Source organism: Delphinapterus leucas, chromosome 12, assembly GCF_059928025.1.
Source record: "Delphinapterus leucas isolate spDelLeu-1000000601 "Yukka" chromosome 12, BTC_Dleu_Yukka2, whole genome shotgun sequence".
Lineage (NCBI taxonomy): Eukaryota > Metazoa > Chordata > Mammalia > Artiodactyla > Monodontidae > Delphinapterus > Delphinapterus leucas.
This window is the reverse complement of record NC_143140.1, coordinates 77926985-77953878: the sequence shown is the minus strand read 5'-3', so window position 1 is coordinate 77953878 and position 26894 is coordinate 77926985. Positions and strand designations below refer to the sequence as shown.

The 26894-nt window shown below is 39.4% G+C and overlaps 2 protein-coding genes across 3 annotated transcripts in view; both read right to left on the bottom strand.

Annotated features, from left to right (window-relative positions):
• The window catches only part of RAB32 (RAB32, member RAS oncogene family), a 35988-nt gene extending 10598 nt beyond the window's left edge, over positions 1–25390 (bottom strand). The window contains exons 1-3 of one of the 2 annotated variants that reach the window (XM_022558658.3): positions 24861–25369; positions 10185–10462; positions 5536–6048 (exon numbers count right to left, since the gene is read on the bottom strand). In XM_022558658.3, coding sequence (XP_022414366.1) covers positions 5902–6048; positions 10185–10462; positions 24861–25110 — 675 coding nt within the window. In that variant the 5' untranslated portion in view covers positions 25111–25369 and the 3' untranslated portion in view covers positions 5536–5901. Of the gene's footprint in view, positions 1–5535; positions 6049–10184; positions 10463–24860 lie in introns of those variants that run through there. The other variant, XM_089922104.1, reaches the window with a different exon arrangement.
• Positions 25128–26894, bottom strand: part of GRM1 (glutamate metabotropic receptor 1) — a 166647-nt gene continuing 164880 nt past the window's right edge. The window contains exon 8 of the mRNA XM_089921679.1: positions 25128–25613. Coding sequence (XP_089777805.1) covers positions 25128–25613 — 486 coding nt within the window. The remainder of the gene's footprint in view (positions 25614–26894) is intronic.

Below are 26894 nucleotides of genomic sequence, written 5' to 3'. Positions count from 1 at the left end.
AATTTGGAGAGTATCTCAGTTTTTAATGAATAAAAGAAATCCTCAGAATTTCATCTCTAAACCACAGACAGCAAAGCATTACATTGAATTGAAATTGAAGCCAGGTTCAACCCATGTTATTATGACTTCACTTAAAGCAATTACTGTATTTTTTTAAAGTTCTGTAGGCTCTCAAATCACAATTTAACAGTATGACTAAAGCTATACTAAAAACTCAAAAGCAAAGTTTTCTTAAAGGGAGAGAAATGGCAGGTATAAATTTAGCGTGGTTCACAAAGATCAACAAAATAATCATACTACTAAAAGATAGCATCACATGTTAACTTAGAGTGAACATAAAATTTGTAATATATAAACACTTCAACCTCTAGAGCAGGTTTGGCAATGGGAAGAAGATTGAAAGATAATTAGTTTGATTTGGGAAATGCTAATGGACTAGTAGGACAATGCCAGATGGTATTTAGATGACTTTTCAGAGGCAATAGATTGATTTACTAATATGTATGTAGTTCTAGCAGTATTTTTTTTTTTTTTTTTGCGGTACGCGGGCCTCTCACTGTTGTGGCCTCTCCCGTTGCGGAGCAACAGGCTCCGGATGCGCAGGCTCAGCGGCCATGGCTCACGGGCCCAGCGGCTCCGCGGCATGTGGGATCCTCCCGGACCGGGGCACGAACCCGTGTCCCCTGCATCGGCAGGCGGACTCTTAACCACTGCGCCACCAGGGAAGCCCTCTAGAAGTATTTTATATGTAACTCTAACCTATATCATCTACATTCCTACCTCCTCATCCCACCATACACACAAAACTTGGAGAATCAGAAATAAAAAGAATAGTGGTTTTCTATATTCAAATTTCAAAACAAAATCCAGTTTTGGAAAAGAAATGGGTAGTTCATATGATTTCACATGTGGATAAATCCTGTTCTTTAAATTGCACAATTGTTTATTCTTGAAGACTGGCAAGAGTGAGCAGCAAAAATTCACCCCATGCGAATGGAGATGTACATTTTAAACTCTGAGCTGAATAAGTCCAGCTATTAATCTTAGGAAAGTTAACTGACTTAGCAAGTAAACTAATATATGTAAGATCCAAGAAGAGCCAAATTATAAGTGATGTTATTAAATGTAGTAAACATTAAAGATCATTCAAAGCAGCTTTTATTTTTTTAAGTATTATGTTTTAAATGGAAATGTTCCTCTTCATTTCAGTGGTAGTGTAGGGAACATACTGACCGATGTAAAATGAACTGTACCGTAAAACTGTAAACATTATCTAAACAGCTCAAGTCAGCCTTGACCAATATCCACAGGTCTAGCTTCTCCCTGAGGCAATTATAATCAGGAACTTGGTATTTAGCTGTACAAAGTCTTTAAATTCTTAATACATATTTTTATATAACTGTTGCTATACTGCTGCACAGTATCTCCTTGTATGGATATTCAATCGTCCATTTCATTTTTCCACTACAGATAAACATTCAGATTAACTTTTTTGCATGTCTATCCAATCAATGCTGCAGTGAACAAGCTCCTCCATATTCTCCTTTGTACACATAAGCAAATGGTTACCCAGAGTTGATAGTAAAGGCAAATGCAAATTAAAAGTATTAAGAGGCTTGATTCTCCCAGTGGAAAATAAGGGAAGAGACTCTCTCTGCCTGTGCTCTCCCTTTTTTCTGAGAGTATTTACACTTGAAAACTTGTAAGTTCTTTCTCTGTCTCTTTGGAATGTATGAAAATCGTTTTTAAAGCTGAATGTCTCTCATCAGCTTGCTCAAGGGCCTAGGAGCCATCTCTTTGAAATGTGATCATCAAGGAAGATAGGGTCCTGTCTCCCAGTTTCTGTGGGAGGGGGAAGCCTAACTTTGGTGGAAGCCTCATGCCAACTTGTAAAACTTCCTCCTGCCATAAAGACATAAGAGGTTTATTTTTCCTTTGGATAAACTCAGTTAGCTAATGCAAACTAATAACCCCAGTTATTAAGTGAATTGAAGATTCGCTATGTGTGAAAAATGGAGCTGATAAGCCCTCTTATCTGAGGACTAGTTATTGTGTACCTTGAGAACACGCATGGAACGGGTCGGATCTGCTGGGCTATATGAAAGGGTAAGACTTCTTCCTGTTTTTACAATCTCTTAGCATATTGCCTGTGACGATCACGTTCTGGTTTCATGCTTATTCAATAATAAGTGCTTTCATTCTGGTCTAACTTTGTGGGGAGGTTTTCTGGGTTGGGAGGAGGTTGTGTTCTTAATTCTATTTCCCCATCAACAGCAGTTCCACTTCTAGGCAAGATGTGGACTAAAAGTGTAAAGTGAACAGCAACCCATGAGGGAAAACTCAGAGGTATCTATCAAGACAGATCTAGTTAACAGCAGATTATGAATATCTATTTTCCTATATGTTCATCCAAATCAGAGATATAATCAAACTCATACATTTTTGGTGAATTTTCCTGGATACTAAGATTTGACACATGAATTGCCTCTTCTGTAAGTGCTGGTTTTACATTATTTGCTCATTTCTACTCATTGTCTTACAGAGTGCTTATTTTTATTATTTGACTTATTAATCCTCCCCCAACTGAATGAATTACAAATATTTTCTTTGCTGTAATTTGTAATAATTTTACTTATATCATCTTGCTATACAAGATATACTGATATAACCAAATGTATCTATGTTTTCCTCTTTGGCTTTAAGCATTTGAGGATTTAAAGATTTTCTTAGCCCAACATCAAAATTTTTTCATACATGCTAAAGTTTTTGTAGTTTTATTTCTTGTTTTCACACTTATTAATTTACAGATTGTATCATTTTGGAGAACAGTGTAATAAAGATATGACACAGAGATTATGACTTCCTTTTTCCAAATGGCTACACTACTTGTAGGTTAGTCCAGACTGTCAGAACCCTTAGGTCTCCATTTTCTGCAGTGGACGAAAGTGAGTTTATTCTGCGGGTCCACTGTTTAAGGAGTTCAGACTTTTGAACAACACTGATTTATAAATGGAAATGAAAATGCTATATTTTAAGCATGTTCATGGTTTATGTAAAAACATAGATTTCAAACTAAACAACACTTTAACTATTGCTACCCACTCCACAGAGTTTTCAAAATGGACATCACCAGATTTTTTTTAAAGCAGATTTCTGAGCTCCATTCCCAGAAAACTATTTAAGTCTGAAGTGAGGCTGAGGAGTTTTTATTCAGCAATTAAGTGAATAAGGAATATCAAAGTATTCTCTTCTTTCCTTTAATCATTTATGTAGCTTACCCTTGTAGGGGAGCAAAATTTGCCACCCCAAAATATATCTCTTTGGCATGAGGATGACGTTAGGCTGATTATTTTTAAGAAACTCGAGACTCAGGAAGTCTTTTTTACCTCCCCCTTAACTGACTAAAAGAATTTAGACAAAGGGCCTGCTGCTTATTTCTGCACCCGAGATAGCTACAGAGAACATGGGCCAGGTGTGGTGGGGCACTCAGCAGAGCCTGAAGACCAGATTCCTCTTTGTGTCCCACTGTCTCTGCATGGCAGAGCAAATACTTGTTTACCAAACATTTTCCATCTTTGAGTGAATTGCTTTCCTCCCCTTTGAAGTCACAAACCCCTACCCCCTTCTCTTTCTCTCAGATGGTAGGTAAGCCTCAATTGCCCAACCTGTCCTTGGGTCTCATTTTTCTTTTGGGGCCCTATATGTATGCAATTAAATTTGATTTTCTCCTGTTAATCTGTTTCATGTCAACTCAATTCTTAGACCAGCCAGAAGAATCCAGAAAGGGTAGAGGAGAACTTGTCCTTCCCCAACACCCTCACTTCAAGTTTCATGTTCAAGTTGCAAAAATAAATTATAGTGAGAATTTGGGAGTAAAGCAAAACAGTTACTCAGTTTTACTTCTAAAGTGTAGGAAATAATAAATAGAATACACTACCTCACACTGACATACAGAACCCTGTTTATAGAAAAAAATTATTTAAGGTGCTGTCAATCCTTAAAATTATTCTAAGAGAAGAAAACAAATATGGTAAAGATGGGTAAAGAAAGCCCAATACTACTGATTCTGAATCCACTGCTAAATCAATGTAAACATGATGAATTTCCTGTAAAAAATAAAACTCAGTATATGAAAAAAGAACATTCAGTCTTTCATTGACTACCTAGAATAAGCTTTATATTTCTAACATTTTGGTTTTGGCATAGATATTTCATAATACTTACACTATTGGACTCTGGAATTTAAAAAAGTTGAAAAGTTGTACCTACTTTGTACCTAGACTAGAAAAAAATTTAAAGTATGACACATATGTTTCCTAGAAAGCAAGATTTAATGCATGATTTTTAAAAACTTAAGAGGGTTGTATTAATTAAATTAGTATTACTTAAATCAGGGTCTGCTTTCTATTCCTTGGCCTCAGGAAAATGATTCTACAGAGAATACATGTCCAAAGAGGTTAAAGAGTTGATTTACTTAAATATATAACACACAAACACATCTGATTCCTAGCCAAGGCTCAGGTTTAACATGAGAAGGGCAAGCTACATTTTATAGCCCATGATAGTTACTACTTATTCTCAGAGTTCACCTGTGAGAGCAAATGCAATTTGCTAGTCTTTTTTTAATAGGATTTCTAGTCTTTTTTTTCCCCCTGCTCAATAAATGTACAGATATTTCCTATCCAAGTTCATACTTAATGTACAAGACCTCATTTTGCATTATCTTTGGTATGTCACAGATACTTTTAAATTTCCTTTGAAAGGGATAAGTTGGACCTTTCACATGATATCATTAACCCGCTTAAAAATAAAAGGCAAAAGTGAACAGACACAGATTTTTCTAAGGCAGAAAAGTATGCCCATATTACCTTTCTAGAACTACATGAATTCAAAACAAAAGTTGCAGTCAAAATATTTATTCTTTTCCTTAATTGGGTTAAATGACAATACAAATATTGTGAGCCTGCTTTGTTTCTCACGTACTATACTTTAAATGTTCAAAACTTTGTATAAAACCACACATGACCTAATTTCTTTCACAATGCCTACTATAGAAACCTCGATTTAATTGTATATGTTTTGAAATAAATTCTCTCCTTAACCATTATTATTACAGATTTGAAAAGGCTAGTTACAACTGCAACAGTAATATCTATCAGGCTCTTAGTTATAAACAAACACACAGGAAGAAGAAAGGAGAGAAGGGACTAGGGAGAGAAAAGAAGAGATGTTCATTTATATTGTTTCCAACTGGTACCAACCAGATCAGAGTACCACTGTGGTGTGAGTGCTTCCTGAGTCATTAGGAAGGGGATTTTAATGTATTTAAGGGGAATAACCACGTCACACTAGCCAGGACTAGTTAAATCACAATATTTAAGGATAACAATTTTACATGAAGTACCAAAGTTTTGACTAGAAAAATAAATTGCTAAACAGAAACTTCCAGCTTTCTGTGGCTAAAAGGGTCTAAAAGCCTCCCTCGAACTTGAGGATAGGATACAGGAGACAAATATACAGACTCATGAGACTACAGTGAGGCGGCAGGGAAAGTTTATTACCAGCCCGGTGTTCACAATGACAGCCACAACTTCCAAGTCTTAACAAATCCTGAAGAACTGTCATTTTAAAGGATGTTAAAAAGCACATAAACATTATCCTGAATATGATGGCAACAACAACCGAAGCCTAAGTGTTCACAAGTGAAGGGGCAGAGCCACTGGCGGGACTCCTTCACCAGTGTCCCCTTTCATCACAGCCTCCCAGGGGTGCCATCCTTGTTATTTTAAGGCACAGCCCTGAAGATTCACAGAGCAGCATATCCACCATCCATGATCCCGTCTCAGGAATTTGCTTCCAACCGAATCAGGCTGCATCCGCAGGAGAGAAGCGGACGCTGAGTCAGCAACACTGGGATTTGTTCTCTTTTTTCACGGTCTCCTCATCCAGTTTAATTCTGCCGTCGTTTTCTTCATTAGGGAAGCTTTGGTGGTTGGCAAGAATGTTCTCCACTAGGAACCGGGATGCTTCATCTATGTTTATGTTATCCTGTAGTGCAGAAACAACCAGGATCAATTCTCACGATCAATATTCTTAGAGGAAAGCATTAGAGTATTACCAGGAACTAGGAAAGTTGGTCAGAGGGGGCATTATAAGTACGCCAGCTCCATCTCCTGCTCCAATACTGAAGTGTTTGCTAAGAGTTCAATGTTACTGAGTAATGTGACTGAGACACTCTTCTTTTTACAAAGGATCACTCTTTCTGATGTTCTGTTTTTTGTGTGTGTGTGTGGTACGCGGGCCTCTCACTGCTGTGGCCTCTCCCGTTGCGGAGCACAGGCTCCGGACGCGCAGGCTCAGCGGCCATGGCTCACGGGCCCAGCCACTCCATGGTATGTGGGATCCTCCCGGACCGGGGCACGAACCCGTGTCCCCTGCATCGGCAGGCGGACTCTCAACCACTGCGCCACCAGGGAAGCCCTTATGTTCTGCTTTTTAATGTTTTAAACTTTTGCCACTGAGGTCCAATGAACTATCTCCAAGGTAAATGAGTCTTCATCCTGCTGCAAGTTGCCAGCCACATAAGTGAAAGCACAGAGATAAAAAACAATGTTGTGGGTGTGATGCCCGTTAAGGATGCTCTAAGGAATCACCAGCTATCACAACGTTTGTGTGACTGATTCATAAGCTGTCATTAAATATATGATATGTAACATGTAGCAAAAACTGTGCTTCTTTTTAAAAGTATTTAACTTTTCCTTTTAAAATAATTTCAGATTTACAGAAACGTTGTAAAAGTAGTAAAAATTCCTATATATTCTTCACCCATATTCCTCAGACATTAACGTCTTAGGTAACCAGAGTATAACTATCAAAATCAAGAAATTAGATGACAGTACTGTGCCAGCATTACTCTATCAACCCTGTTCGAATTTCATCAGCTGTCTCACCGTCCTGGTTCTGATGCAGGTGAGCATCAGGTGCATTTCGCAATCTGTCCCCTTGGTCTCCTTGAATCTGGAACAGGTCCTCAGTCTCCTTGCCTTTCATGACCTTGACACTCTTGGAGAGTCCTGGCCAGAGACTCTCCCTCAGTTTGGATCTGTCTGATGTTTCCTTATCATTAAATTCAAGTCACGCATTGTTGGCAGGAATAAGACATACATGATGTGCCCTCTTCAGTGTATGAGGAGGCATACTTGCTTGAAGTCATGTCTGCCAGGTTTCTCCACTGAAGAGCTACTATTTTTCACTTTGTCCTCAATACAAATATGTAAATATCCTGTTTTTCACCATACCTTTCCCTACTCATTGTGGTATCAATTAATTTTTCCCTAGAACAATTATTACCGTTGTGTTTAATGGTGACTTTCTATTTCCATCATTCCTTCTCCATTTATGATTTGGAATTCTACTGTTAGGAAGAGCTTTCTCTTCTCTCCCATTTATTCATTTGTTTTTTCATATCATGGATTATTATTTTATTTTGTGTATTAAGTCCATTACAATAATTATTTATTTTGTTGCTCCAATTGTCTTAGGTTTTGGAGTTCCTATAAGCAGGCTCCTGGGTCTTTTTGACGCATCTCCATCACTTGGTGAGCGTTTCCTTAGCTTCCGGCACCACAAAATATCTCAGGCACATCTTTACTGTCCTTGTCCTACTAGTCCTGAAATCAGTCATTTCTCCAGGGAGACTCAGTTCTTTTTATTGGATAACAGTATTTAAAAACCAAATTCTAAGGACTTGCAAAGCTCACTGGTTCTGTGCTGTCATTGCTTCTAATCCTCTTCAGCAGACACACCTAGTAAATATGTATGTATCCATACACATATTGGTATCTGCTTCTATGTTTAGCTGTTTACACATATACGTATGTGTACATGTGTATATACATATACACATTAATGCAGAATTTATATATGTGTGTGTATATATATATACATATATATTGACTTTTCCAATTCCAATCCGATACCACGAGGTTCATTCTAGCCTTCTCCCTTATTTGTTATACCTTTCTCAGACAGTGAGAACTCTGCAAGACCTCTGCTATTTATTCAGGTATCTTTTCTAGCACCAACACAAACTTTTTTTTACCTCCACTCCCAAGATAAGCATTAACTTTAATTAAAGTATTGATCTTTAAATGCCCAAATGTCCCTCAGTCCCCACCATCCCCATTATACCAAATAATTATAATCTTCTCTTATTGCATTTAATTGTTATTGATTAGGAACAGAAAGTCCCACATTGTAATTAGTCACACATTCTCATATTGGAAATCCATTATTTTCCATAAAGGTGAAAAGATGAAGCTCATGAATTCAAACTTGCCTTTTGGCTGTGTTTGTATCAGAATTCAGATCACTGGTATTCTAGCAGAAATCAGATTTGAAGTTAGCTGCTGGCCAGCTCAGAAGCATAGGTATTAGTGACACTTGGGCAGTACTTTAAGCCTTGACTAAAATTTTTAACAAAAATTTTATATTACTGTTACTCTCTTGAAATACTCCTGGTTTACCACTAAGGAAATTTTGCAGTAGCTGTTTCTAATATATTCGTAGGAAGGCACAGAACATATGAATGTTTTTCTTTTCACCTCTACATGTAACCCTGTTGATAGATAATCATGAAGCTGATGACTTATACAGTCTCAGGTGACAGGCCACATGATACTATTGTTTACGAATCTTCCTTCTAGACTCTGGGGAGAAATTTAGATTACCTGAATGATTAATTCAAATAAAACCAGAAGAGGAAATTTTATCTGTAATATATTCATCTTCTTCACCAAATCTCACGCTCTAATAAACACTTACACATACCACTAATTTTTTTCTAACAAAGCTGGGAAGTAAAGCAAATCCCCACAGGTGCAGAGAGCAGACAGAGGGCATGGCTTCCAAAACAAGTGTCTCTATAAAAAGCCTTGCCTTCTGCAATCTCTTCCTTCCTGTTTGGCTAAGTGCTCATGCAGCAACTCTGGTCTTCATCTCTCTTCCACTACTACTTTTTATTTATGAAACTAAATTTTAAGATACTAGAATATATTTGTTTAAACAAATAGCCTTTAGCTTAGGAGTAAACACTTCTGTCTTCAGCAGACACTATTTTTTCCAATGACCCCACCATCACAATATTTTCAGAGCACTTTTTGTGTAGTCTCCCATAGCTTTGCTTTCATTATTCTGATCATCAGTGGCAGCAAATAATCTTCCACTTTTAGGATGGGTTTCTGGTAAAGCTAAAAGTAACCTGGTAATAAGTAAGTAGGTCATTTGGAGAAACAATGCACTTTTTTTTGATATATACAAGAAATTCACAGAAGGCATACTAAAAGCTGGAACTATGTTAAGATTATATCAAATTCATGGTTTTGAGTTTGCCATCACAGAATTTTGCTAATAATTCATCACCTTCTCATGTCTGATTGTTATTGGACCTCTAAAGTGAAACTTCCAGTGCACATAAGCCCGCTCCAGCACAATATTTTGTGCTTGGTATTGTCACCTTTGCTTTCGTGTATATTTAGACTGTTAAGATTTTCAACAGCCAACGTGTTTTTGTTTTTCTTCAAAAAACATTTTATCCAGCTTCCCATAATGGCTGAAAGAAAAAATTCTCACTCTACTATTCATGAAGAAGTATGTCACAAATGTTGATAATTTCCTCTTGTTCAAATTTTCCTACACATTTGATCTAAAACTCTTCAAACATCATCTGAATACATCTTCTCTCTGACCTTTTCAATGTCTGTTAGTCCTGCACATGACTTACATCTTCACTAGGGACAACTATGTCCCTAAGTTTTACTAAGCCTTCTATAAAACTCAAAAATAGTTGTGCTTGACAATATACCTCATACCCCACAAATTCCAGGTACATGAAAAGTACTTCATTTAAGGACTCAAACTCATAGAAAATGTCATTTGTTCTTTGCTCTAATAATAGTCATTTTTATTTTAATGTAAAATCTGCCCTTCTATTCACCTCTCCACTAGCCAATTCTGAAAGCATTCCTGCTGCTGAGTGAAAGAAGCTATAACATATCCATGCTACACTTCACCTTTTACTAGGTTTCCAAAAACCACTCAGGTAAATCCATCTAAATACTTGAAAGTTACAGGTCAGATTTACGAATTAACAGCAGAGCAGATAACAAATGCACAGCAGACCTCACCTTTGCAGAGGTTTCAAACCATCCAGTGAAGCCATGTTCTTTGCAAAACTGGTCCATCTGGGGAGTATTCTGGCCACTGTCTTTTTTCTGGTCACATTTGTTAGCTAAGAGGACAGCAGGAATAGGGTTGCCGTTTGGAAGATGGACTTTACTATCCAGATCATTTTTCCATTTTAAAACGGCTTCAAACGTGGAACCTCTCGATATATCAAAGACAATGAAAGCACCAACAGCTTCTTTGTAATATACTCGGGTCATGTTGCCAAACCGTTCCTGTCCTAGAAATAAGTATAATAAGAGATTAAAAACTTATACTTCGGACAGAAGCGATATTTAGTTATAATCCTTTTGACCCTAAGAATAATGCTATAAACACATATCTGTCATTCCATAGCACCATAAACTGGTAGGATTGAGGACATACACACAGAACCACGAACCACAAAGCAGAAGCGGCTGATCATGTGGTCCGAGTACACAGTTACCCAGTTTTATGTTCTGTGCATGTACCCCACATTCGCCATAAACACCGAGATGACAGTTCGTAAAGCTACAGAGTCCATCATTTCCCCCTCCACTCTTCTTGGTCTAAGAGAAGAGAGGTACTAAAGGAAAAAAGAAAGTTGGGAGTGGGGGGAAGAGACAAGAATAGAAGAAAATAAGACTTGCAGGAAGGAGATAAAGTGTGGTGGGTAAAATGCTAGTCAAAAAGATTAGGACTGAACATGAGATAAAGGAACTCATGTTCTTAACTCCTCTCTCCTTCACATCTCCAGCCAAACCCGCTTTCGATTCAAAATGCAAGACTGCTCTCCTCTAAGAAAGCAGACACGCAAACCCACTATTTTATGGTTTTCCCCTTTAATTTAGAATAGAGGGTGGGGTGCCAAACTAGTAAACGTACAGAAATCCAGAAGTTATAAAGAGCTATTAAGCTCTAGTGGCTTTTGTTTTGTTCATAGAATCACCTATAAATCCCTTCAAATATTTCTTTTTACCAACCATGGTAAAGCATATTCAAGTCTGTATTCATATTAACTTTCTTGTTAAAACATAAGAAAACCAGAAATGTATGTGGCAAGGCATTTTTGAGGAGGACCTTGTGGCTTAGAATATCCCATTTCCTTAGGTTTCAGAGCCAGGATTCGAAGCTCCCTCAGCAGCAGAGCGTGTGCTTTCTAACATCACCATATGTGACAAATCAAAACAGTGCCAATTACACTGTTAAGCAAATGAAAAGTAAAGGCACAAACTGGGAGAAAAAAAAATACAGATCCTATATCTGATTTAAAAAATTCGTACTCAGAATATAAAGAGCTCTCAAAACTCCAAAGTAAGATTAAAAAAATTTAATAAAGTAAGCAAAAGATTGGAACAGTTTACCGAAGAATTTATATGATGATAAATAAGCATAAGAAATTATGCTCAAAATTATTAACCATTGGGGAAACGCAAATTTAAACCACAATGAGCTGATCCTTTATTCCCACAACAATGGCTATAATTAAAAAGTCTGACTATACCAAGTGTTGATGAAGATGTGGAACAACTGGAGCTCTCATATACTGCTGGTAAGAATAATACGTTAAAATAGTACAACCACGTTGGGAAACAATTTGATACTTTCTTAAAAATGTAAACATATACCTACCATACAACAAACCCATTCCATTCCTAGGTATTTGCAAACAAAATGAAAAAACACACGTCTATAAAAAGGCATGTTCATGAATGCTCACAGCAGCTTTATTTTTAATAGCCCCAAACTGGAAGCAACCCAAATGTCTATTTACATACTAATGAATAGACTATGGTATATCCATACAATGGAATACAACTCAACAATAGAAAGGAAAGGAACTATGGATACAAGTAACAGCATGGATGAATCTCAAAATAATTATGCTGAGTCAAAAAAGCCAGACCAAGGAGAGAATAGGTAATACTATGAGTCCCTTTATATCAAATTCTAAAAAATCAGAAACTATAGTGATGCAGTAAGAGAAAGCAGATCAATGATTGCCTTGGGCAAGGCAGGAGGATGGATTACAAAAGAGCTGTTAGAGCAAATAGCTTTCAGGTGATGAAAATATTTGCAATCTTGATTACAGTGATGTTTCAAAAGGGTATACATATGTCAAAACTTATAAAATTGTACAGTGTATTGTATGTTAACTATACAACAATAAAGTTATAAAAAATAATACCTACCTCATATGGTTACAGGAAGGGTTAAATGTAAACTGCCTGCCTGGATATATTTAGGCAAACTATAGCTCATGGCCAAATCCAGCTAAATAAAATTCTAGAGAATAGCCATCCTCATCCATTCATGTATTACATGCCTGTTTTCACTCTATAATGGCAGAGTTGCATAGTTGCAACAGAGTGTAAATGGCTCACAAAACCTAGAATAATTGCTATCAGGAAGTTTACAGAAAAAATTTAATGATTTCTGTTCTAGGGGGTTAGGAACAGTTATACCTTGAACTGGAAGTGGTATATAAAAATTCATGAAGGTTTACACTTAAAGGTCTCTGCATGTAGGTTATACTTCAAGTTCAGAGTGTAAAAAGCCACGTCATAGTAAACACTGAATAACTATTAGCTAAGGATTATCATTAAGTGCTCACTAAATGTACTGCACGATGAAAGCCTGAGTATCCTTTTGTAAATCGTGCTGATAACACACGGCAAAGCCTTAAACTGTTAGCTAGTTACGTGTTGTGCCTTGTAGTGGTGAAAAGAGCTTGCAGAGGAAAATGAACTTGAGGAAAGCACAACTGTACTGGAGAATCGAATAGCAAGCGCCCAACAGTCAAGTTACCCCAGGAAATAACTTTCTCTGCCTAAATCAGCCAATTGTCTTTAGAGATCTTTAGGGGTCATCAAAGTCCCACCCAGCTCTCACTTCTGATGTTTTAGGTTTCTATATTATAAATTTAATGCTAAAATGATTTTCTAAAGATTCTGCAATCACCAAATCTAGAAAGCAATGCGGATCATGACGTAGCACCACAAGGCCAAGTCCATGCACTTAGCTTATTCTCCAAAAGAATAATAAAATATATTTCCTATTCTACTGAGTTCATAATCTCTTTTTTAAAATTCAACAGTAATCCATTAATGCTTCAGAGATATTCTCGAACTGGTAGAAACAAGTAAAAAATTAAGTAGGGAGTGGAGAAGATAAGATGAATTCATTTAAAATAATAATCTTAACATAAAATTAAAGGTTTTTCTCCAGAAACCTAACAAGGTGAAACCTAGATTTAACTATGCTGTTTTAAAGGTTTAAATGCACAGACTTGCTAAGCTCTTTCAGTTGTTAAACTGGAAAGTAAAGTAAACTTTGCTACTAGAGTATGAGTTGCATCCTGTATCTTTGGGTAATTTTAGCTATTCCTTTATTATTGTCTAAAACAAAGGATTCCAGTGGAAAACAAAACTGATGTTCATGAATATTCCATCCTCCTCCACTTCTAAACACACGGAGGAGCACACTGTTCTGCCCCCACTAGATCAGTTGTGTCCGTGGACTAGTCCTGGCCGATGAAATGTGAACAGAAGTGTCCCTTGTCCTGCAGCAGCAAGGCTGAACCCCAATTTTGCGATGGTAGGGCCTCTGTTAGCCTGGGTCTTCAAGTGGCTCCAATGAAAAATCCTCCTCACGTTCCTCACCATCCCTCCCACCTCTGTTCCCCACTGTGGACAAGTAAAAAGCACGAGAAATCATCATTTTAATGTTGTTGACCCCCCAACATAACCTAGTCTATCTTGGCTGGTACAACTCGCAAATATATTTTTCTCTCTTCTATCTAGATCTGATCTCAACTAAAAAATATGTATTAGGTTCCTCCTATATACCAGGCACTGTGCTAGACACTGATGAAAATAATGAAACAGTGAATATGACCTTCAGGATCTCACAGTCTATTTGAGGAAACAGACAAAATGATACTATGATGTGTTGGGTATAATCAGGGATACAAAGAGCATATTATGGTATCAAACAAGGGGATGTTATTCATTGAGGTAAGTGAGTCTTTCTTGAAAGATACATTATCAAGAAATGCCATTCAAATGCTAACTCATCATGGAAATACAGTATCTTCATAAACTTTATTTCCATGCTGTGACTTTCAGGTTGCACGCCCATGGGGATGGCCAGCCTAGTCAAAGCCATGTTAACTGCTCGAGGCAGTTTCCCAGTAGCTCTGAGTCATCCCCAGGAGAAACGCGAATTCTCCTACTCCCCCTTTCACAGCACATCAGAAGTCAGCCCTTCCTAGGTTCAAAGAAGGGCTAAGGATCAAACTAATGGGAAAGACTTTCACATCCAAACTAGAATTGCATTAGAATTCCATAAACTCTTAGATTTTTTTTTTAATTTTAGAAAAGAAAATAAAAAATACTCTGAGGGGGCAGCCAATCAACCATTTTAAGTTTAGCCTGAGAAATCTTTATTATTCTAGGATTCTACTTTCCGGAAATACATATATAAAAGCAGGAGATTTCTGCCATGCTGAATGCTCCTGGATTGTGCCCTGTGACAGGAGCGGACTGGGTAGAAGGGGAAGTCTAGAGTTATTAAATGTAAAGACAGCTGCACGTGTTTTGTTTCATGGCGTGTGTGTATAGAGTTAAAGCGTATAGCAATATGGAAACTCAGCAGAACCTGGGAGACCTCCCTCTCACTAGGTCTGCAGAAGTAGTTCAGACAGGGTGGGGAGAATGCTAAGCAACACCACCTTCTGTGACCAGAGCTGTAATCTTCTCTTACAGGAACGGGAGGGACCACTTTACGCTTTCCCGACAAAACACTGTAACGGACAATATTGTAACTGGAAGATGACACTCCAGATCATCTCGTCCAACCTCTCTTATTTTATAGATGAGAAAATAAAATCCCAGGGAGATGACATTACTCAAATTTCTTAGGTTGACTTGTTATCAAATGTACTGTCTGATCTGTTACCCAAGTATTTTCTGGAGTATATATTGCTCCACATGGCCCTGTGTTTCCAAATAGATTCAAGGTACGATGAGCCTGGGAGTGACCTTCCGTAAGGACAGCACAGCCCTGCTACAAAAGTTACAGCCTTGCTCTATGTCCCCTAGTGCTTTACCACAGCAGATAAGGAAGTGCCCCACTGCTGACTGCATTAGTTATGCTGATTCTAGGGACAGGGTTTTTTATCCATACTGCTGTGGACACATTGCCTGAATATTCCAAATGGCTCTGAAATGCGTTATCCTTTAAAAGGATGTGTTACTTCCTTCTCTAGAAGAAGGAACCCTGATTATAGCTAGATATCTTGGCAATGAGAAAGGGAAAAAAAGAGCACAGTGCTAGTCATCTAGGCTCGAAGACATTTAAAAATGCACGACTTTGTACATACTGAAATGGATGACCTGTAAGGTATATATGCTGGCAAAAGGATTAAAATGCTTATCTAGTATTTGGAGTATCCAACACTAATGGCTTTGAAAAGGAGTTGAGATAATTTAATACATTTCCAGGAATACATATTCCAATCAAGGAAAAAAAACCCACAAAACAGTGTACCTTATCTCTTTATAGCGCATGCAAATTTTCAAAAGGGAAGTATTTCCTCTCTGATTTGAAAAGAAAAGTACTGCATTTTGAACTGCTATCAGAAACACATGCCAGAGATGCTTTCTCTTATGATTTTAATCCCTGGTTTTATTTTTTTAAACGTTTGTCTCAAAACGTTTGTCTCATGCCCCCATTTGATAAATAATCTAAATGTCTCTTAATGTTATTTGAAACTCAAAATATAAATTACACAATGAAAAATAAATCTGAGCAACAGGACAATTAGTGCTTAGCTTTTCAAGTACAAATGCTTATGTTTTCCCACCTACTAAGAATTATTGAGCTACATATTCTTGCTCAAGGTGATTGGGAGAAAATGTGTAGTTTCTAGTCAGTGCATATAAAGTCCTTTAAAAACAAATCCTTAAAATTCAGTGTGCATTTCAGAGGTGAAGCGCTTCTAACAAGCTTGTGTGGGTGGTGGGTAATAGATCAAGACCCAGTCAAAATTTAATTTAAGTCCAGTCACTGGTTCTAGAAGGATAATTATCTATCCACTAAAAATTTTTACAGCTTGATACAGGTAATAATGTCATGTCATAATGGGTCTTGGGTTTTATATGTAAGAGGTTACAATTTGTAGTCACATAGGTTTTTGTTATTTTTTAGGGCATCTAGTTCTAGTTAATGACTTATTATACTACTAATTTATAAAGCCCTTATAAACGTGCCCCAGCATTACACTTAAATATTTAACATGCTAAAACTATAGGTATTGTTAGAAGAAAAAAACGCTTTCTTACATTAAAGAACTACCATAATACTGACCAATAAAACAATGTAACTAAAAAGAGACCATATTGCTAGTTGCCCATTTCCCCCCCACTGGCTTATGCAATTTTCCATACAACAAGTGGCTGTATTCTCCACAGACAAAACAAGTCTAAAAGCTAATGCATCAAATTAGCACCATATGAGTTTGGATTTGATATGTACTGAATTTCATATTTTAATATTGTACCATGAAGAAGGTAAAGGGAGTCACATGATTTTACACAATACCATTCATTCGTCTGGTTTTCCTTTTTATCATGTGTAGATGAGAGGGAGATAATATAACATGACAATGAAATCTTTGGAATGAAAAATATCTGGATCCATGCCCTAACTCCGCAAGTTACAGGTGTACAGACCTCAGGAAAATCCCTTAATCTTCCTGAGTCTCAGTTTACTCAACTGTAAACTGAGAATCATTCTCATTTCTCCAGATTATCATAAGTATAAATGAGAATAAAAGTAAACCGAATGACAGTGACTATAAAACAGCTTTTAATAAATGTTAACTGTTATTATGTGAGAGGGTCAAATACCAAAATTTCCTAACTCTGGGATTCTATCCTTACATTTGGAAATATATTTCCACTTGGAAAAATAAGCTTTACAGGGGAAGAGGCAAAGCTGCCATTTAAATCATGTACAAAGCACCATTTTTGCTCATACCACATTCTGTCAAGCAAAAGAGTAACAAAACTGAATAAAGAAAAAAATTTTAAATACCTAAACTAAAAGGAACACAAACTCCTTTTGAGATGGTAGCAGTATCACTAAGTAGTCTTCAAAATTACCTATTCCCAAATACACGCCAGTTCAGAGTCTGGATTTTTCTTTTTGCTAATTTGAAATGAGCAGCCTTCTGTGGTATTTAGGTCACAGTGTAAGGTCTGTTTTTATTCAACTATTTACATCTTCTGTGGTGACTATGAAAATAACACCTGACTTTAATCAATTTAAAGGAAGGAAAAAAAATCAAAATATCTTTTTGGTTTGTGTCCAAAGTCATAATAGTTTTAGAAGTTTGAGGTATTGGCTTTTTCCTTTCTTAAGCATTAAATGAGAGCAAGACATGTACCACCTCTGTCCTGTAATTTCTCGTCTCCTTACATCACCTCTTGAGGAGCAGGTGATATGAAACAGACAGGAACTTAAGGGTCAGGGAAGGTGAGTGTGAAGGAGCCCGGGGAACAGCAGGCTTGCTCCGTGGAGCGCAGTGGGAGGGCAAGTCTGTTGGCAGCATGCAGCAGAGCCAAGACAGAACAACTGTTCACAACTTCAGTGTAAATCAGACTACCCATGGTGCTTGGCAAATTACACATTTCCAGGCCCTACCTCTAGGAATTCTGATTTGGTAAGCATGGAGGATTGCTAGTTGCCTCTCCAATATCCCTTCACAGAATTTTATTTGGGAAAGCAATGTGTCCAATTTAAAATCAAACAGAAAAAGCCCTGGTTTTCTAGCTGCCCTTGCAGCAAGGCATGTGTGTCTGACTGGACCACAAAGACAAAGAATATGGCCAGGGAACAGCTGAGTGGTGAAATGTCAGCTTTGGTCCAGGAAGAATGAATGGTTCTGTTCACCAGCCATGGACTGCTCAACTACAGACTTAGTAGGTGAGAGACTTCTCTCTTGTTAAACCATGATGTTTGGGGATGTCTGACAGACGAAGCCAATTCTGCTTAGAGCTGACGCTAAGGCATCTGCATTTTAGGCACCTCAGATGAGTCTGACAGAGGAGGTACCATCTAATCACACTAAAAACCCCAATATATTCAGCTTAACTTCAAAGCAATCAAAAATCACTACGGGAGATGCTTAAGGAAAATATCTGGGTAGAAGTGAGTGAAAAGAATGCGGAAGAAGAGAATGTAAGATCATCTGTCAATTGGAAAGACCAACAGAGAGCCTTAAACTAAAGTCCTGCTATCCATTTATTTTTATGCGGTTTGTCTCTCTCAAAATAAGAGTGAAGAAATCATATGTTTCTGGCATCGATTGCAAAAAGTGCAAAAAGCTCTTTTGAAAATATAATTGAGTAGAATTCTAAAGCAACTTTTTCTTGATCGTTTGTCTCACCCTTCAGAAATCTCCCCACATATGTCAGCACTTTTTTCACCATCCAAGAGAAGATCTCTACAACCATAATACAACTTAAACTTGTCAACTTAGCCCACTCTCTATTACTTAAGTGTTGATTAAATGTGAAATCCTCACTATTTTGAGGATACGCTATTCTTGGCCTCCAAGTCAAAGGCCTTCAAAGTTTTCTTCTTTGGAAGAGTACTTTCTCTCATCTCTCAATCTATTTTAATAAGTGCTTAGAAATATGTATTAATCAGGTTTTTTATTTTCTATATTTTAGGATGCTTTGACATCTTGGGGCCTTGCGGACCAGGGGAGGGACTGCCCCTCTTAGGGTTAGCTAGTTCTTAGAGAGAGCAAACAACTTGCTGAGAGCATGTCTTCGATATGCAAACCAACCAATCCTGAGTCCTTATCCTCTACCCGCTTTCTTTTTCCAGGCTCCTGCAGTCCAGGACATTATCCTCCTGCCCTGAATCACCCCATGGCCAGGTACTAGACAACTAGGGACCACCCCTATAGCCCAGAACAAACTCAGTCTCTCAAACTATCCAATCCTAAGCTTGCTCAGCCTGCCTACACTGCCTTGTCCTTTCCTTCCTGCAAAAACCACAGTAAAGGCTCAGCCCTTGCTTTGCTTTCTCCGAGCTCCTTCTGCCTCCTGAATGACCCTGGTGCTTCCCTACACGGTCCTGCATGGTGTGGCATGGTCCCTCCTCTTGGGAACTATGAGTAACAAACTATTTCTTTCAATGGCAATTGTCTCCTGATGTGTTGGTCTCATCACACTTGAATAAAAACAAAATCTTGAGTACAATTTAAAAGGGAATAAGAATCATTAAAATTTATATATCAAAAGCTTAAGAAAGTTGGAAGGTCAGGATAACATATACATGACCGATCAAATTTCTCCTAAAATATATCTGAAAATAACATTGCAGCCCTGGAATAACGCATGGCATTCAGGCTCAATCCATGAGATCAGAGTAGACCTGACAAATATCTGTAATTGTTACCTTGCTTTTCCAGGGTGTGCTCTGCAACCATATACCAATAAAAGAGCTTTGTTAACTTCAGAGAAGTCCACAGTTTGGAAACAGTCTTTCAAAATGTACAAAAAAAAGTGATGCAGCCAATCAAAAAGTGTCTGCTTTGGAAGCAGTATGCTTCACAATTAAGTATAAGAACTGGAAATTCTGGATTGATGACATAAAGAGATGGTAATGATTCAAATATGAGTCATATGCTCTAAAACAGGGATGACCAGAACATTTGCAAATTTAGAGAACAGTTAATGCTACTGTTTTGAATCCAGTGAACCAAAAATCCACTGTGCTATTTGACAGAGACATGAGTCCTGTCTCTGTAAGGTGCCGTGCCGTGGATTACCTGTGTTTTCTTGTTCAATTTACCAAACCTCCCTGTATTTACACCATGGGGTCTCTGAAAGCCTATAATCCAGCTCAAACAATAGAATGATTAGGCAGATGGCTGGCAACCAAGTACTTCTTATCAGCACTTGGCTGTCTCTACCTCTAACCTCAGCACCTTTTAGCTTACTTGGACTAATTGAGGCAACTAAGAATGGTAACATACTCAAAAGGAGGAAAGGCAACAGGCATATCATTATCAGGGGAATTTTCATGTGCGATAACACAAATATGTTGTTATGTTGAAACTCCTGTTGCCTGGGCAATTGTGAAAGCACAGTCCACACTGGGGCACCCAAAGGTGTGTCAGGACTCACGAACTGAGGAAGATTTGAAGATGTAAAATGGGACAGTAGGCTTTGCTTGTAATTCAGCACAGAAATTGAGCCAGAATAAGGCTGAAGATGGCAAGATTGTACGGGTCAGATGTAATAAGGATTTTCTTTAATTCCTTTAAATGAGTTATTAAGCAATCGGCCCCCAATAAGCCCTAAGACAGTTACTGTAGTAATAAGACAGACACTACAAATAACAGAGACTAATTCCTCAAAGCACCACTTCTTCATATTTAGAAAAAAAAACTTGAATATTAATACTCCCTGACTGACAGATACTCTGAAGGTCAAGAAAGCATCAGAGATAATATTCCAGACTCTTGCTCATGAAGAGTTGGAGGGTTATCAAAGAAGACAAGAAGAGATCACTAGATATAGTAATTGGCAATATGCAAGAGAGAACAAGAAAGACACGATCAACATTCTATTTTCAGATGTGAATCAAAAAACAAAAGTGAATCTAACTATGGTTTATATGATTTATAACGTCTTCCAAGCATGCATTTTATGCTTTGGTGAACAATATTTACATGAATTCAGAATACGTTGTTCCTGATTTGTTCATTGGCCCAAAGGTGTATTACTCAGATATTTATAAAGAAATTTTGATCCTTAAAAGTGAAGGGTAGCAGAAGAGCCCACCCCCCAAAATGCCACTTTGGCATAAGAATTATTTGAACTAAAGGCACTTGAAAAACAGCAAGTGCACGAAGGGTGCTCTAATCTCCCCTTCTTCTTCCTTAAATGGGGAGATAAAACTCCCACGTGAAAGATGTCCTCCCTATACCGGAAGGAAGGAAGGAAACATTCTCATCACCAGAGATGGGGAGTCAAGCTGAGAGAATTCTATAAAAACAGATCTTGTTAAAATAACTCTTATCTTCCTTTAGCCTCCCATAGAGTTTGGTTATTTTTCTACAATTGCCTCTCTTTGTTCAACCTAGTATAAAAGCATTTATACTAGGTTGAACTTTTTGGGGTCTTCCTTTCCTTATAAAGGCTCCTGTGTCACGTAAAGCTTATATTAAATAAATTTCTGCTATTAATCTGTCTTACATTAATTCTCAGGCCCAGCTGAAAGCTCTAGGAGGGCAGAGATAAAATTCTGCCTCCTCTACAAAAACAGTGAATACATGAAGAGTGAATTATATTAGATTAGATCTGAATGGACAAATTTAAGAAAAAAGAGAGATTTAGCCTAGACCAGCCATTCAACCTACCTGGAAAATTCTACAGTTGCTAACAGGCTTATAATAAGTAGTGGGCCAAATACTAATTCATCTATAATACATGTTAAAAGGAAGGTCAGATGCTGCATCCTAATTCAGTATGCATTAGGTAACCTCTCTTTAAAATCTTATCAAAGACTTCACTATTTTAGTATATTTCAGTATGTATTGAGCAGCAGTCTTAAAGCAGATATGAAGTAAAAGACAGCAATTGCCTAACACAAAACTTATATTAAACTGCATCTATATTTTAAAGCTACATTCATTTGATGTAATAAGGATTTGTAAGCCCTGTACCCAAGAGTCACTACGGTTCTCAATTTGAAGAGTTTAGCTTAAACTGCCTGGCCACATTTACAGAAAACATTTGGATAACTCCTGCCTCTCACACTTGCCAAAGCTTTCAAGTACAGAGACTTGACATAATTTCTTTAGCACCTTTCCCATCTCTAAAGCAACAGCAAAAAAGCTACATAGTAATAACACCACACCTTAAGTTAGTCATATCAAGTGGCCAGCTCCACCTACTATTTTGCCATCAAGGACTATTTCCCTCCTTTGAGAATTAAACATGATTCAACTTTGTTACTACATAAGGCAAATATGTTTAGCCATGGGGAACTTTTTGGAGTGACCTTCAATTTGCCTTCATTACACCATTACTACTTAATTCAAATGGTATGAGCTAGGATTCACTAGTAGCTCAAATATTCAAACCAAACCTAGTTAATGATGTACCTCCCTAAACCTTAAGTTAAAGCCACAATATTTTTGCTCTTAGTTTCCTTACATATTAACACTGAAAACCTTATTTAAAAGATGAGCCTAATAATTTCCAATTATCTCATAAGTTTACCTCTAATCTTGATAATTGCTGGTGTGTACTTGCTGGATGGAATCCCTTTTGGAGATCTTAAAGGTCTGCTTTCCTTCCTGGAAAAGCTCAAGCTTTGGATTTAGGCAAACGTGCAAGGATATTCCATCTAGGCCTCTATATACCAGAGTCTGGTAAAGACTGACTATGTCCCCTTACTGGCAAAATAGATCTCTTCAAGAAGGATGAAAAAAGAGGCGATACCCAGGAAGAAAACTCCTACTCATGCTTTTGCTTTCCCAAGTCTCCAAATATAAGCTTTTTTCCTTGAAGCTTAAAAACACAGCTGTGCCGTAAAAATCTTTTATTTACCTGCAGTAGGACCCAAGCATAATTTAATCGCTAAATACCACATTATTTTACATGAAGAATAAGGCAAAGTCAACAATCCTCCGAGGCAGGGATTTAAAACCATCTTCACGGAAATTCACGGCTACAGTGAAGATTCCTGCAGAATGACTATCACATGGTAAGGCAACCTTTAGAATCCGTGACTTTGCCGAGAAGCAATACTATTATTCATAAGTGCTCTATGAAAAAGCAGGAAGTGTTTCGAAAGAAGCCTCTGGCTTCAAAAGATGACTTTTCAAACGAACTTTTGGTTTTCTGTAACCAACAAAAATAACAACAAAGAGCTGAGCCCAAGGCTGATTATCCCCCTTTCTCTGAGGTGACATACATCTATTTATTCTCATATCCGAAGTAGAGAAGCCTGTTCTTAAATAAATGAGTATGTAAGTTATAATTCTTCAATACCTTCTCGTATGTAATAAGCTGTTGATGACAAGAGCACTACCCAGCAGACAGACCTGTGTCCCTGACTCTGCTACCAGTTGGGTGCCCACACCTACAGGCTTCTGTTATGCAAGCGGAGGATGAAGGACGGTCTCTCCAACCCTGAACATATGCTCCCCTCTGACTGCTCTAATGCAGACTGACCTGAACATGGATGATGACTGAACAGGGTAACTCTTGGTACCACTTCCATATTTAAATTTTCCCAAAGTTAACGTCTTTTTCAATGTGCACATCCCACCCACCACACCAGTCAGAGTTCAAGTTTTCATACATTAGAGCAAGGAGGGTATGTACCCTTCAAGCAGGGATATTACGCTCCCAAATGACAACTGAGAGCAAATGCCAGGGAAATAATATATTGCGGTTGGGGAGGCAGGCGTGGGGCTAGGTGCTGGTTTAGGGAGGGAAGAGGAACATAAGCTTTCAAGAGAAACTTTCCCAAATCTTCGCCTGGGTGGCCTGCCCCAGGGATGAGAGCACGTTATATGAAGAATGGGGTTTTGCTCACAAGGAAGTGTCTCAGAGCCAAGGTGGGTGATGAAAAGCCTTCCGAAAAGGAACCTGGTTTCTAGTCTTGGTTGTGTCACTAACCAGGAGCATCACTTTGGGTAAGTCGTTCAACCACTCTGAACCTCAGTTCTCACCTGTGAAATGTTAAAGCAAATGAGAGGAGCCAGCCCCCTCCCTTCGCTCTTCCTTGTCAACATTCAGAGTTAAACCTGGGGATAAGATGGGAATAAAGACACAGACCTACTAGAGAATGGACTTGAGGACACGGGGAGGGGGAAGGGTAAGCTGGGACGAAGTGATAGAGTGGCGTGGACATATATACACTACCAAACGTAAAATAGATAGCTAGTGGGAAGCAGCCGCATAGCACAGGGAGATCAGCTCGGTGCTTTGTGACCACCTAGAGGGGTGGGATAGGGAGGGTGGGAGGGAGACGCAAGAGGGAAGAGATATGGGGACATATGTATATGTATAGCTGATTCACTTTGTTATACAGCAGCAACTAACACACCATTGTAAAGCAATTATACTCCAATAAAGATGTTAAAAAATAAAATAAATAAACTTGAAAAAGAAAAAGATTCAGAGTTAAAACTTCGGGAAAAGCCCCCATGGCTTTCTCACCTTTGGTCAGGTGAGAGCGCCAGAGCACAGGGCCTCCCCTCCATCTCTTAAAAATAAGACAGCTCTCCACACACTGAGCTGAGGCATCTAACCAGGGTTACTCATTTATGCATTTATTTACCTTGTCCTGCTTTTAAATTATTCGACTACTACTGCCTGTTCCACTGTCCTGATTCCCCTGGAGTCCACGCGACCACATCCCTTTGCATCTTTCTAAGTAGTTTAGTCCCTTTCTTCTAAACTGACACGGGCAGGCGAGTTCGGGCAGAGGACAGAGAAAGAAGAAAGGAGACCGAAAGCAGCCTAGCGGCCCCTGGCTCCCGACGGCTGGAAACCCGGAGGGCGCCTCTTGCCCGCCGTGGGGTCCCCGCGCATCCGCGGCTCGGGCCACACACTTACCCGCGATGTCCCACAGCTGCAGGCGCACCAGCGTCCTGCTGTCCCAGTTGAGGACCTTGAGAGCGAAGTCCACCCCGATGGTGGCCCGGTAGTGCTGGGAGAAGAGCTGGTGGACGTAGCGCTTGATGATGCTGGTCTTGCCCACGCCAAGTTCGCCGATTACCAGCACCTTGAAGAGGTGCTCGCGGGTCTCAGGCACCGTGGCGGCGGCCGCCCCCCGGCCCGGGTCCCCGGCTCCGCCGCCCGCCATGAGCGCCCCGGTCTCGCTCAGCCGGCCAGCCGCTCTCGGCAAGCTCGGGCTACGCGCCGGGGCCCCCGCCTGGCCTCGCGCTCCCCGGACGCCCTGGGAGCCCCCGCCGGCCGTCGAAACTTCCCCGAGGCCGGCTGCTCTCCCCGCCGCGCTGCCGCAGCGCCTGACCGGTCACAGGACCCGGAACCCGCCGCCGCTCGCAGCCCGCGCGGGGCGGGGGAAGGGCTGGGGGCTGGCGTGGCTAGGGAGACCTGGGTGAGGAGGCCTCTGCACGCTGCTGCCTGCGCTCCCGGCGGGCCAGCCCAGAACTCGGGGCACTTCCTCTCCCCGGGCGTCCCCTCCTCGGGGCGGCGCTGAGCTCGGCCGCCCCCTGCTGGCCGCAGGGTAGCCGAGAACCCGGGGCAGACGGCTAGCGTTCCCAGAGCCGCGGTGAGCCCAGGCGGTTCAAGGTCAGGCCTCCGAGGCCAGCGGTGAACGCCCCCGGGGCAGAGCGCGGAGGGGTGCTAGGTGGTTGTCCTGGGGGCCGACCCCAGCCTGGAAGGCGCGGGCCTGGGAATCACCTTCCTTCCCTGGCTCGGCCATGAGGGAGTTTAACACCTGGAGATCATTGTCTTTGATCTCCAGCGGCCCACTTTAGAAGTAAAAAGAGTGGACGGATGACTCTGAACTCGACAAAGGACTGAAAACGCTTTTGTATAAACTAACGAGTGAGTCTGAGGAAGAAGACACAAGGTCTCCAAAACGATCTTGTTTTACTTCCTCAGCAAACCACAAAAGCCTTTTTAAGTGTTCCGGTGGTAGAGACTCTGAGACAGATCCTAGGAATGGACTGAAATACAGTATTGAGGACTTTTATTTAAAAGAAGAAAGATAGGAAGGCTTACGTTTCCTGCCGTGTTTATAAAATGGAGGGCTGCCCTGCATAAGGTTTAGAAACACCTGGAGTTGATAGCCTCTGGTAGCTTCCTTAAATAAACTAAAGTGGCTGCTCACCCTGTCCTCACTCTGACAATCATTGAAAAATGTTTTTTCAGAAGTGAAGAAGTTTTAAAATTTAGAAGTCAAGGTGGGAGTAAAACCTTCAGTAGAATAGCTACTGAAAAATCATGGATATGTCTCTAAGGATGTTTTATGGCCAAATAGCTTATGGCTTTTATGCTCACTCAGCTAGAGCCCATCCAGTACATCTCCAGCTTGGGGAAAGAGGAAATCTTCCAATTACTGCCAGAAGTGCAGCATATTGTCCCATACATACGTATTACCATAAATTTTTATGGCTTTTATTTTTTTTCTTTAACCCTCCTAGGTTTCCACTGGCATTAAAAATAGAATTGTGGTGCTAAAAATCACATGTGGTAAATGATTTAAAAGTAGAAATTGTCCCAGCTAAAGGAAGGATAACGGCTTGGATCTGGTGGTTCTCAAACTTGAGTGTTAAGGGTCTGTTACAACAGATTGCACAGTAGGCCCATATCCAGAGAGGTTCTGATTCAGTAGATCTGTGGTGGAGCCAGATAATTTGCATTTCAAACAAGTTCCTAGGTGATGCTAATGCTGCATCTTTAGGTGCACAGTGGTTTGGATCAGTACTTACTTCTCAAACTTAAAAGTTCATATGAATCATCTAGGATCTTGTAAATGTGCAGATTAAGTGTATGGGGCCTGGAGGCTGAGATTTAGAATTTCAGATAAATTCCCAGGTGATGTGAATGCTGTGAGTGGACCACACTTTGATCAGTAAGGGTTTAGATTAGAATTCAGTAGTTCCCACATTTGCTTTGTAT